At 42.3% G+C, this 14,095-nt stretch overlaps 1 protein-coding gene across 1 annotated transcript; it reads right to left on the reverse strand.

Moving 5' to 3' along the window:
- Nucleotides 1–4,771: 4,771 nt before the first annotated feature.
- Nucleotides 4,772–14,043, reverse strand: LOC131248076 (subtilisin-like protease SBT2.5). The gene is made up of 8 exons (XM_058248124.1): nt 11,913–14,043; nt 11,410–11,798; nt 11,218–11,313; nt 10,934–11,003; nt 9,876–10,158; nt 8,989–9,316; nt 7,688–7,953; nt 4,772–5,484 (listed from the first exon to the last, which is right to left on the reverse strand). Exons 1-8 carry the CDS (start codon nt 12,108–12,110, stop codon nt 4,793–4,795), a joined length of 2,322 nt encoding a protein of 773 aa, XP_058104107.1. The 5' UTR covers nt 12,111–14,043; the 3' UTR covers nt 4,772–4,792.
- Nucleotides 14,044–14,095: the final 52 nt, after the last annotated feature.

Genomic DNA, 14,095 nt, shown 5'->3' on the forward strand with positions numbered 1-14,095 from the left:
CCTTGCGCAGGAACTTCCTGCAAAGGCTTTCACAGGAAATCCGCGTCCGCATAAACGATCCTTATCATGGCCCAATAGATGGATGGACCCGATTCACAATTGAAACTGACATATGCACCGTCCATCACGTGGTTCCCTACTGGTTTATTATGTATTGATGTGGCCCATGGCACAGTGATCCGAGAGCGTTGATTTTAAGGGCCCGATTGTGGATGAACGATTGCCCAAAAAATCCTCTAGTGAAACAACCGTACAAATATGTGATATTTTTTGAGCACGGTCTAGCCGTTCTGGGCGTATAAGATCAACGGCGTGGATCAGATACATCAGGGTTGGATGGGCCGGATCTGGACCGAGTTAGGTACAGCCCAAGCTTCAGCAGTCATTAAATGGGCCAAAGTCGGGTTCGAGCCCATACCCATTTAGTGATTGGACCTCCGTTTTGCGCCCCAAACCCTTTTACGAATGGGCTTCCAATTAAGCCCATAGCAGACCAACAGGTGTCTGTTAAAGGCCCACCTGACCCGTTAAGACTCGTACGAGTCGACTCGTCCGATTCAACTCAGACTCAGTCAGACCTGATCCAGTTCAACACCACGAGTCACCCCAGTGCCAAATGAGTTGGGTTGAGTCACCGAGTCCTTTATAATCATGCTAGGCCCACCAGGTAAGATGCATTAGAAGTTTGATGAAGGGTTTGGGGAGACTGTCCACGAGCTTCTTGATGAATGACACGTGTCAAGCTGCAGAAACGGTACAGCTGATAGAAAGATCCATACATACAGGTTGGTATGGAAAGAGAGGAGTGACTGCATTCTATCGAGCCATATGGCTGGTGTAAATGGACTCATCGACAAGGAGTTGCAATGTATGTATGTCCACATGTGACAAAAAAAATAAAAATATAAAAACTATGGTTTGAAAAAAACAAAGGAAATGAGGGACTTTGATGACTGATATAGTCATATGTGATGAGCGGGTCTATTTTCAGGGAGCGGATTAGGTGTTACCTGGGTAATACCTTAGTGAGTGTTAACCTTACCGTGTGGGATCCTCATTGATGAATTTTGTATATCCATGCAACCCATCCATTTTTTCAGATCATTTTAGGACGTTATCCCAAAAATTAAATGGTTGCAAATGTCTGGTGGACCACACCAATGGAATAAGTGGTGGATGATAATTAAAAGCTTTTTATAGGCTACAAAAGTTCTGGATCGAGATGAAATTTTTATCTTCCCTTAATACAGGTTTTTTTGACCTTATTAACGGTTTGGATGGTAATTAAACATTAAATATTTGCATAAGGTAGGCCCTAGGAAGTTTTTAATGGTGGTCGTTCAATCAACACTTTCCTGTGATATGGTCCACTTGAAATTTGAATCTGCTTAATGTTTGCGAATATGTCCTAAAATGGTCTGGAAAAAATGAATGGACGGTGTGGATATACAAAAAATCATCAAGGTGGGCCCCACGGTAAGGGTAACACCTTAGACACCTAATCCGCTCCCATCTTTCGCACCTAATAAAATAGAGAAATAGCTTTGATACGCTGGCGAGTCCCATGGATGATAAGCAGGCATTTTGAAATTATTTAGAAATTGCATGAGTGGGATACGAGTACATCAATTGTAAACTGTCCTAATTATGGTCACATCTTAGATGTATCTTGAACCAAACAATATGGTTATTTGATTATATGAGTATCGGATTTGTTGACATTGATTGGACGGTTAAAAAGAAAATATCAAAATGTTCCTGTTCCAGCAAACAAGTCCCTCCGAATAAGAGGTTGGCATTGTTTAACGAATTTGATTTTGGGAGTCTATCTTAGAGACAGTGGTTTTCACAACTTAGTCGGTTTGATTTGAGTTACTGTATGGCACGTGTAGAATTCTAAGTGCCTGTACATCAAGCATCTGCCAGAGTATTAAATAACTCCCCTGTAATATATGTATTTTGGCTTTTCTTCCGGCCTGCAGTCCGAAGGCCGGACAGATCACACGTTCCATCTCCCAGGCCGAATCCATTTATTCCCTCTCTCTACCCCATCTCCCAGGCCGAATCCTCTCTCTCTCTCTCTCTCTCTCTCTCTCTCTCGTGGGTCTCCAACGACCATGCCTCCAAAGGTAACAATCTCTCTCTCTATCTCTCTGCGTGTGAGTTTGCATGTACACGCGCGCACTTGCGTCATGAACTTCAGATGATCTGCAGTCGTTAACACGTGCATATGACTGTGATGATGGCAGCCTGTATGTTGTGGAGAAACATCGGTGGTGGTGAGTTTGTACGTCGAGAAACCGAGGAGAAGAGTGGTCTCCTCAAATCCTAACCGTCGCCATCGTCACTACCATCAGACCCACGTCAGACAAAGGATAGTACACCACAGGATTGGTGGCGGGTACGATAGAAGAGCCGATCTCCTCCTTTACTCGCAACGCCTCAGGGAAGTTGCACGCAGCCATTCCTCAGCATCCACGTCAGCGCATCGCTCTCCCACTGCGTCCATCATCCAACAGAAAATAACCAAGGTACCAGAACTACCCACTCAACTTGTATTGTCCCGTGGGACCCACATTCCGAAATGCCCCGATGGCTATGAACCGTCCATCTTCGGAAACCACTTGTAGATTAGCCACATACAGATATTTATTTTGGAATTTTGGATATGATCAGCTGTTGAAATATTCGTTTCCACGGTCCACATTCAGCAACACATCGATAATCAGACTCATCTGTTCATTGTGTCCCAACCAAGGTAGCATTCTTAAGATGGACGGTTATGATTGAGCAACCATCTCGGCATGTTGTTCCTTGTTGGATCAATAGCCAACAGGCCTTCTTGATCCTGACCATTCATGGTGCAGACTATCCTGGTAATCCTCACAATGGTTTGCTAATCAACATCTTTAAAAACCATTTTCAATACAACTAATATTACAAAATATATATTTATTTTCTAAATTTGGTTTTCAACTGCTAAAATCAAAGGTTTAATGCAGATTAGTGTCTCCAAAGCATGAGGGGAGCATTTCTCTTTTGGGTAATGAAGATCCAACCGTTGGTTGGTGGATCAAACTCTATATATATATATATATATATATATAAAGATTGGCAACCCCATTGCAACGCACAACAAGGAAAACACCAACAAAATCCATAAAATCCCTAGTCTCGCCAAAACACTCCCTTGTGATTTTGGAGACATTTAATGGTCCAATCTCCATTTCTCAGTCTCCAAATACAAATGTCCTTGAAGATCATAAAATGTTTAAGAAATGTGATCATCTTTCATAGATTATCGCTGTCAAAGGAAGGCCTAGAATTTCAAGAACTCCCGCTTGCTTCAGCGGTTGGAAGACGGTGTTGATTCCAAATTTTCTAAAATCATGGGCGGGATTACTACAACGGAAAAAAGGAGAGAAGAAGAAGAAGAAGAAGCAACACAGCGGATCTACAATGAATAAGATGAATACTATTATGAAAAGCTTTGAAGTAAGATCAGCATTAGAACTACTAATTCAGTCGCATCTCATCATTCTATACATCAAATTTGCAACATCCCATTATTTAAAATTTGAATTACTAACTTCAAGAACTTGCTCAGGCACAGAAGCTGGGATTTGTCGCGAAGTTTCTCTCGACATTCCGAAAGCGGCGGTGAGGATTGAGTTAGGTAATCTTTGGGTGTGATTAGTGTTTTGAAAGGGAAGCACACCATATTCATTTAGGGATTGATTGATATACAAATGTATTTGAATGTCAGTTCATTGGCATCTAAACAAACATGTTCTTTGGAGATTCTGATATTTGGCGCACTCTAATTAATCTTGGCTGAGGCCATGATCAGTTCAAGGCTTGAATCCGATTGTATTTGGACAATGTAATGCAATTTATAAATTTGGTCGTTTGATCTGAGCCGTCTGATTGATGGTCCACTTATTCCATTAATCACATCCGAGAAAGAAAAATCACATTGACCCAAATACTAAAAAAAAAAAATGTTTGATTAATCTCCTACTTGTGAGTGAAATTTGAGCTTATCCGTGAAGTAGACAATGAGATTATTTTACCAGTAGGATAGTTTCTCCACCATCGAAACTGCTGATCGATAAGTGACCTCTTTGATTAGCCGTCCACTTAAATTGTATAGTTGGATGTTTCTAGACACCCCGTTGAAGGTAATTCGATTTGGACCATATCCTATAGTAACGGTCCAAAAAATCAATTTCTACTTACCAAATGTACCTTTAAAGTCATAAAAGGTTCCACACAGATTTGGGTCTTTTTCTTCATATAAAGACACACACATAGGAAAAGATCCAACACTGATGTTAATGTCATCTGAGTTGTTTATGGAGTGCACCCGGCCTGAATGAAAAGAACAGGCCAAAAACGTATCCATTCCAAAACTCAGGTGGTCCCATGACATGATTTTAGATGTTTTAGGCATAATATTTCATTTTTCCTTGTGGTGTATAGCTCACCTGAGTTTTGGTTCTGACTTTTTCTCACACGTACATGCAAACGTGTGTGGGTGTCATCCATGCACGTGTCTCTCGTTGTGCACGAGCGTACGCTGACAGCAGTGCAATCAGGCCCACTGTATGCCAAGAAATTCCTTTCTCACATCCAAAAAATTATCCATTTAGAAGGATACAAGACTCTCTCCTAACACGAAAAAAGGGGAAATTAGCTCAAGAAAATGTAAATTAAATTTTATTTTATTTTTTTTTAATAAAAGTTCACGATAAAAGAGTACTTACTCAGTGCGCACGTTAGATCCAAACATTCAATATCCTAACACGCTTGCAACGTAAACGGCCAGAGGAACTCTCACCACGTGATTTCTATCCCCCTCCATCACCAACTCCCCAAACGTGTATGCATTCGTTGCTTCCCTTGCTTCCAGCGTTAGCTTCACACGCCTTGTTTCATTGACACGTATGGTGAACACGTGTGGCACCACAGCCACACCCACGCCAGCCGGTTCCCGCACCGTAACCCGGTACGTCTCCTTACCATCAGCCACATTCGTCACCCTCCGATTCACCGTTCTTGAGCCGACCAAGTTCGACACCGTCACGCTCGGCGTGTTCAAATCAGAGCACCACACTCTTCTATAGGACGTGGGGCAACCAACGCCCACCGCTTGCCTGATGGAGTCATCATCCACGCCTGGAACGGCACATAGGAAATGGATGTAGTGCTTGAAGCTGGCGTCGAACACTAGTCCTGGGTCGATGGCTCGAGTTGGGTTGATGGCTCCCGAGCCATAGTCGAATGGTGTTCCGGGGTCCAGCTGATTAGACCGTTGGGCTAAGATCGGTAAACCGGAGCGGTCGGTTACATGGGCAGTCGTCATTATTGCTGACGTAATTGCGGCAGGGCTCCAAGTTGGGTGCTTTTGCTTGATCAGAGCCGCTACACCGGCTGCGTGTGGGGTGGCCATGCTCGTACCAGAAATGAGAGCGAAATCCTGCCCTGCAGATGCCATTTCATGTTGGATTTCTCCATATTCAGATATAATTCTATAAAATTTTAATTTTCATAACATGGGTTTTATAGGGTGTGTTTGGTTGAACCAAATTATACTGATTTAATTATGAAATTTCATGATATTTGGTGCAACCAAACGCACACATAGCTAATAGAGAACCATGCAAAAAAAAAAAAGAGAAATGCTTCAAAAAGACACGTGAATATTCCAATCGACCGATCTGAGATCGAAAATCTTGTCCATTCCAGACAATGAACCTTGATATCACCTGATTGAAGTAATTCTTTAAAACCATATAGACAATCTAAGATAGGAGCATTTTCCATAACCGATGTTGATGGTCCATTTGATAGGCTACGACTGATCAGCTGGTTAGAGCCATCTAATGGCTGCCTTTTCCCCCGGCGAGCCATGAAGGGCGGGGTGGACGAAATGGGTGGTCTCAGATCTTACCATTAGACCATCCACATGTGTGCAAGGAGCAATATAACTTAGGGGTGGATGAAATGGATGGTTGCACACTTCTTATGGTACTGCACATTAGTAAGGGTAGATTAATCTAAATGGTTCTTCGCCTTCTTTCTCTGAGCCCTATACTAACTAATCGGCTCCCATACATATAAGGGCTATAACTTCAATTAAACCATAGGTTATTAGGACTTTCTTAATTGCCATGCCCACTGTTTTTTTAGCCTTTCCCTTATTCTTTTAGAAATTTAGAATTTGGGGTAATTGAGAATTGAAATCCAAGACTTGTAAATTAATTGGGTGTTGTTTGACACCCTGAAAATTCTAGATTTCAATTCCGACCAAACCCAAATTCTGGATTTTGTCCCTTTTAAAATCTAGAAAAAAAAATAAAACCTAATTCCTAAGATTTTCTTCTTCAACCATCATAACAATCATCTTTCATCTTTTTAAGGTATTTACATTGTTGGATATTTTCCCTTGCATCTATACCATCGTAATAAGGGGATGTTACAAAAATCAAGCCTATTCAAAATTATGTGGGATGCCAAAAAAAAAGAAAAAAAAAGAAGAGTAACAACAGCTTAAAAAGAAATATCACTGATGAAATTAGTAGGTCTATTTTTTTAAGCCACCAAATGCTTAAAATTACTTCATTTTTGGGCTAAGGTTATCTTATAATGGATTCAGTATAATGATGTTGAGACGCTTTACCTCAGTATATTCATTATCTTGTAAATATATAAAATAATTTCGCAAACTCTAAAAAGATAATCTAAAGTACCAAATACAATTTTTGAATTTCAAAATTTCAAAAATACAAGCTATTAAACACAACTAAAAAAACCAAGCATTTAAAATCTATAGCCTAAAGATTAGAATTTTAAGGTTGTAAATCCATGCACCCAAACAACCTCATATATTTCCTAGAATGCATTCGTTTCCAATTCTATTTTTCACTATTTGGCTACTTATCTATCTCAATATCTTCATTTCAATTACACTTTTCTTATTACTTCAACTACCTATCATTTTATCTCATAAGGCATGATTGGTCTTATAGCGATGAAAATTTAAAAGATTAAAAGAAGATTTCAATACCCCAAATTCAACTTGTTAAATCCATGATCTAGATTACAATTAAAGTATGAATATGAGATCATGGCCTATTTATAATAGTATTAAGAAGATAGACGGATCGATACCAAGGACCTAGGCAATATGAATTTGTTATTTTCAAGGGAATCTTCAAGAATACGCCAAGATAAGGAACCTAATAAAAAGACTTCAATTTGAATGTTGAACACGGTAAAAGACAACTCTGTGAACGGGGAATTAAGCATAGTTTACCACACTTGACAGGAGTCTAATTTAAACAAAAATATGCAAATCTTTTTTCTTCTCCCATCTTATTGGATACGTGAATAGTGAAAAACAAAAATGATAACCTAGTGTGGCCCACCTAAATACCAGATACGGCTGATTTTTCCAGACCTTTTTTTTTTTTTTTGTACAAATACACGTAATAGTGTGGCCCACCTAAGTACCAGATACGGCTGATTTTTGGCACATCCCATAACCTAGAGGGGACCTACCAAATGCGCCGCATGGATGTCCATCAAACATCGCTGTGGGGCCCTCATCCCTATATATATATATAAAGGTGCATGCGTTTATGAAAGAAAGGAAGAAGGAAAGAAAGAAAGGGTCCATGAGTACCTGTAACATAGCGATCTCCTTGGCTATTGGGACTCCAGGCAGCCCAGATGGAGGAGCCTGGGGCCATGACATTGGGTTTGAGAACATCCGCCGTCTGTAATAGCGCGTTGTTCACATCAGGACCTCTTGATGAGTAGGACGCCACGACCGGGCCCTGTCCAGTGTAAACTGCGCGCCGTCCGTCCATGATCCTTGCCGTTGCTGCAAATGCCACCACGCGCCCTATTGTGTTGCGAATGGTGTGGGTGGTGTAGTACTCCCACAGTCTGCACGAGAAACTGGATTCAATCACACCCATTTACATTTCATGATCATGCACAAGATTAGAAATCGTCCCGTGTCCAATCTATGTTGCTGAAAGAATCTAATGACGGCCCACGCATTTTATTTTTCTATATAACAAGCATTACATCTGTACATGCATGGGCGCATAAAGGCAAGATCTAAACCATTCACGTTTTGGGCCATGCATCTTGAATGTAGGCCGTTGATTTGTAGGCACCTTTTTCTGTGGATGTGGCCCACTTGTCCAACGGATAAATTAGAAACATTCAAGTGGAAAGTAGGGATTTTACCAATTTCTGGGCTGACGGTTGGGCCGCAATATTATCAGGCTCCAACCTTGGACCTAAGTGTCAACGGTTGGGCCTAGCATAGACTAACCCAAGCCCAAACCAGGCCCATTGGCACCATAGATGTTTTCATGATCAAACGAGGGTACTTGTGTAAATTTAAATTTCAGGGAGTGGATTAGGTGAGACCCAGGTGGGTGGGATCCCTGACTGTGGGGCTCATAGTGATGTATACGCCTTAAATCCACACGGTCCAACCATTTTCAAAGCTCATTTTAGGGCATGATTCCAAAAATAAATTATGCCCAAATCTTAGGTGGACCACACCACAGGAAACAATCGTGATTGAATCCCCACCATTAAAAACTTCATGGAGTCCACTGGAATGTTTATTTGCCATCCAACCTGTTGATAAGATCACAAAAACCTATATGAAGAGACCACATAAATATCATCTTGATCGAAAGCTTTTGTGGCTCACAAGAAGTTTTTAATGGTCGCTACTGTTTCCTATACTATGGTCCATCTGAGATTTGGATCTGCTTCATTTTTAATGGATCATGCCCTAAAATGAGATTTCAATACAGATGGATGGCATGGATTTAGTCACATACATCATGGTGGGCTCCACAGTAAGGGGTCCCAAGCCCACGCACCTAGGTGAATCCAAGCCACGCCCTCAATTTTAAGGACTACGTAGGTGAAACATGTTCATGCATGCAACCGTACGCTGAGGCTTGCATGTTGTTTATTACGATTCCTGGGACCCGAAGTGTAACGGTGGTGCCCTTCACTTGGTGGGACCTGAGGTTGGGATCCACCGTGAGGATGAATCCTGCGGCCCCGATTCTCTGGATGGTGTTGGCGACGGTGGTAATGCTCGCTGACTCGAACTCAAAGTCGAACGTGTATGTGCAGATGATCAGCTTGTCCCGGACCAAGGACCTGATGAACGGCTCAGCGTGCTGACAGTTCTCAACCGTCACTAATGACGAGTTCCTCTCGCACACATCTGCGGCAGCGACTATCGGAAAATGTATTTCCCCGGCCGTAGGAGCTGACAACAATGACACACTATGAGTCAAATTTACGCAAGTGCCCCTAACATCCTATGATATTTACGAAAATGCCTCTATGCTTGCTAAAAAATAAAGTATAAGAAAATCTCACCGTGTAAGATTCTCAAGGGAGAAAATGTAGCGCCGTGATGAATCGAGAGGTTGATGATGTCCTTGTGGGCCTCACCATGGACGGTGGAAGCCCCTAAAATCTTGCAGATTGAAAGATTCTTCCCATCCAATATCTGGATCTTTTTTGTGGGCCATTGGTATGTTTTCTTCTCAAGTGTTCATTTGGAGGTCACTGATTGAGTGGTTAGAATCTATTCAATTATGAGATTTTCAGGGAATTCTGCATCCCACTGGGACCCATCAGATCAATGGTTTGGATCGTAGACCATCCAGTATAGTGGCCAGCAGATGTTAAGTCACGGTGGATCGTCAGATCATGATTGTACGTGGGCCCCATCTGATGGAACATGATGGATTGGATGGACATGTGTGGGAATACATGCAGAAGTAAGTCTCTTGTAAATACATGGTGGGTATGAAACTTACGTGCAAGTCCAGTGCCAGACAAGATCTGTCCATTGCCCAGATGGATTGAATTGTTGTATCTGCGATCGGTGATGGATGCGGCAATGCTGGTGATCCAAGGGCTGAAAGAGAGGATGGAGCTGGAAGATGGCCCACCATTACCGACGGCTTGAAAGACCAACACGCCGGCCTTGGTGGCGAACAGCAACTCCATTTCTAAGACGTTGAGAAAAGCAGATGGCCCTTGAGGGACGCTCGATGGCCCTACAGAGAGGCTGAGGATATCTACACCATCTTCTACTGCCTGAAAAATGAACAGATCAGAACCGTCCATTGAGTGTTGCTGATGAGAACTAGGATGGCTACTTGCAAGAGCTTACCTTGGTTGTTCATTTTGGTGGGCCCCACTGTGTATGAAGTGACCTGAAAATCAGGCTCTTCTAAACATCAGTTCGGTATAACACGTTTAGAAAGCATGACCATCTTCGACATCAAACGTACGCGTGTGGCCCACCTAAAGATCCAACGAGCCTGATTTTTGAGCCACGAGATATAGACAGAAGGGCCCACCTTATGCACGGTCCGGATCCCACAGCGTGTAGAGTAGGATTCAAAATACTACCTTCGCTGCCGGCTATCTCTACACAGTGTACAAAATGAGGTTCGCAAGTGTACTCGCGCTCAGGGCCAGAGATGAGTCTGCTCACCCATCCGTAGCATCTCCACCGTAGAAATGACAGTCATCTAGGGTGATTGGAACCATTATCTGGTGGGCCACCACGGATACACAATAACCTAAAGCTCGACAGACTATCCAGGTATCTTAATCACATCGAGAAAAAAAAATGCAATTGCAATTCACAATGATGCAATGTCTATAATTATCATATCAATGTGAATTTTGCACCATGCCATATCCATGTACTGTCCCACGAGATCAACAGCTCAGATCACCTTATCTAGTGACATGAACGGTGGATATTGAAATGTTGATAGCCCTAGATTAACAAAGGGAAACTAATCCATTTATCGTCAACGACTAATAAAATTCTAGCTTAATTTCTTGAATTTTCGCAGACCTGATCGATGGCTGCGACGGCATCCGACATGTAACCACCAAACGAATAGAGAGCTTTATATACAGCAATCCTTCCCATAAAATAAAAACGAAAAAAATAAATCATAAAACAGATAATTTGTGTAAAACAAATGGGCCCCATCACAAATGGTTCCCATCCAACCATTCAGAGCGGGCCAGAATCTATATTCACATTCAAAGTCCAATTTCCGAATGTGCATCTGGATTCCCGCCGCCCCATGAACGGCAATTTGCCAAGATTTAAGATTGTAACAGTTTATTTACCGAGCACCGGGCGCCATGCCGCTCGCATATCCATAGTTGAATCCGTTGGCGATCACGGGAATCTGGTAATTCCCGGCGGCTATTGCAGCTGTGTGGCTGTTAATTGCATCGGAAGAAAGGAATTTCTGTTAATCCACGTAAAAAAACTAAGCTTTTATTAGTATCTTGTAACAAAAATTTTATGTGACTTGCCTTCCATGACCGTCGGCGTCGAAAGGGGATGCATAATCCCGTGTGGCATTGAACTCTCCAGCGGCTATGGCTGCACGAGCAAAGTACTGTGCGCCGGCTATCTTGCCTGCGCAGGCGCCCTGAGGGAATCCGTCTCCCTCTTTGCATCTTCCCTTGAATTTTCCGATACCCCATTTCCTTTGGCCGGTGAAGCTTGGATGGTAGGGATTGATGCCAGTATCAATCATGCCTATCACCACGCCATTGCCTGAACTCTGGGCTCCTCCTAGCTCTGGCCAAACACCGTTGGGGATCCCTAGGAATTCTGGTGTGTGGGTTGTCAATTTCACCATCTTGATGTCTTGGTGGATACTTCTGATGCCATGTGCATTTTGGAGAATTTCTAGTACCTGTAAAAATCTCAATGTTTGTTAGTAGAACATCTCTTATATGAAGATGTTAGATGTTGTGATTAAGAATGTGGATTTTAATATGGCTATGGTTTATTGAATCGGTTAACATACCTCTTCAGACGTGATATGTAGGGCAAAGCCATTGAGTAAATGGGTGTAGCTGTAGAGTTTGGTGTAAGAGTCCATTGGAAGGAGAGAGTCCAAGAACATGTCATGCCCACTAATCATGCTTTCTTTGTACAATTTCAGATCTTCTTCATTCCTACAAGAAACATAACAATTAAAGGAGAGAAGATTGGGATTTTTCATACTTATTAACAACTTACTAATGTAAGTGTTAGGCAATTTGGGAGATATTTCAATAGTGTCCCGATGCGCCGAACTTGTATAAGTGGGGCACTTGGTTGGGTGATCCAGATGGTTGCACTGATGGACACTAATATCTGGCCTTTTCTTTCATTGTCTGCTGCTGATGCCGTTGGGGTTGTTGTTGTTGTGTTCTTAAACTCTCTATGTTTATGCTACTGACTGAATGATTAGGACCTTCTAGCTTAGAAGATTTTTTTTAAAGGCCCATTCAACTTGAGTTTTCATGTTTATGAACTATGGTTTGCACATTGGGACACTATTCACTCTCTGATGCATTAATCAGGACCATAACAATGTCTCATGAGAGTCAGACCTGAAATGGGTTTGATTGGACTTGTAAGAAATTACAGGATCACCGTCCATCACAACCATGACAACCTTGGCGCCCATTAAAGGGACACCCCATGTATGGATGAGAGAGAAGAGAAGGAAGAAGGAGAAGGGAGACATTGGGAGATGGATGGAGAGAGGGGAGTGATGGATGGATTTAGTGTATGCTAGGAATGCATGTTTGGAAATGTTTTAGCCGAATGCCTGTTGAAAGAATGTAGCAAGTTTGTCAGGATTTGGGTAGTAAGGCGAAAATCTCATGCTTCACATGCATCCATGTATTTCTCATTTCTAAACTGACTTTGGTCCATGTGGATGAAGTGACCATTGCAGTTGATGCTGGCTGCACAGTCGAGTAATCAGCACCATCCATCAGCTGGGCCTTACGCATTTGTTCTCGCTTGTTTGATTTTTTATAGAGAGGTTTGCTGGGATATATCCCCAGGTTATGGTGACCATACATATTCACAGCCAAAGAGCCAAATAATGGAAGGGCTCTGGCAGCCCCATTGACAGCTTTTATTTGACCTCTATCCACTTTATAAACTGAGACCCATCAAACAACGGTTCAGATAATTTGAAGTTACCCCGAATTCTTCCATGCGTATCTTATTGCAATACGGTGATGTTTTCTAGCAGAACTATTTTGTAAAAATGGTGGTAAAGATAGCTCTACTCATATGGCCACTAACATCAAATGTAATTCTAATTGCTGTGGTAACTCATCCACCACGCTCGTCATGTGGAACACATTTGCAAAATAAAAAATCAGGAGCATCCGGATCTTGGACCCCACCACAGATGGGGCATTGCCCAAAATCAACACCAATGGCACAATCTTAACCATTTGACTTAATTTAATTTAGACGGTTGACCATAGTATTTTTAGCTATCCATTTGCTATTCACCATCCAGATTCGCTGTATGATTTGAAGAGTCAGGATTCATATACGCGCATGCCACGCATATGGTGGATTAATCACCAAATTGTGAACTCTATCTGCCCTTTTGCATTTGAACCATGTCTGCCGAAATCAGCACCTGAAGAACGCTTGGCAATGACAGTTACATGGGGAGAGATTAATTAGGTAGATCATGGCTCATGTGCCAACATGGAACGGGCGTTCAAGATCAGGGACTTGCAACCGATGTGAGCATACTGCCCTGAAAACCGGCCTGGTCCAGGCATCATGTGGGCTACATTTGTTTGCCTCAATAGATTTAGGTCCAACTGATGGGTAGATGGACCTAGAGGCATTCATATATTGTCACCACCACCTCCCACAAAAGCTTCACACGTGCCCAACTCAACAACTCTCACTCACTCTTGAGTGAGAGCCCTATCAACTCAGCACCTACAGGCAAACGGCCCCACAGGCTGTGAAGCTGTACCATCTTTCTCGCTAACATGTCGGGCACATCCACATCAAAACGACAGTGGATCCCACCATCAGGAACACCTGGTATTAAAATCAGGTCGGTAAGCTCACCGGATGGACCACAATGTTAGGAATTAGTGGGCAACCAATGGTTTGACTCAACATAGATGAGTGATCCACCTAAAGAGTGGATTGACCTGGTTTCATACAAGGTTG

The sequence above is a fragment of the Magnolia sinica genome, chromosome 6, assembly GCF_029962835.1.
Source record: "Magnolia sinica isolate HGM2019 chromosome 6, MsV1, whole genome shotgun sequence".
Taxonomy (NCBI): Eukaryota; Viridiplantae; Streptophyta; class Magnoliopsida; order Magnoliales; family Magnoliaceae; genus Magnolia; species Magnolia sinica.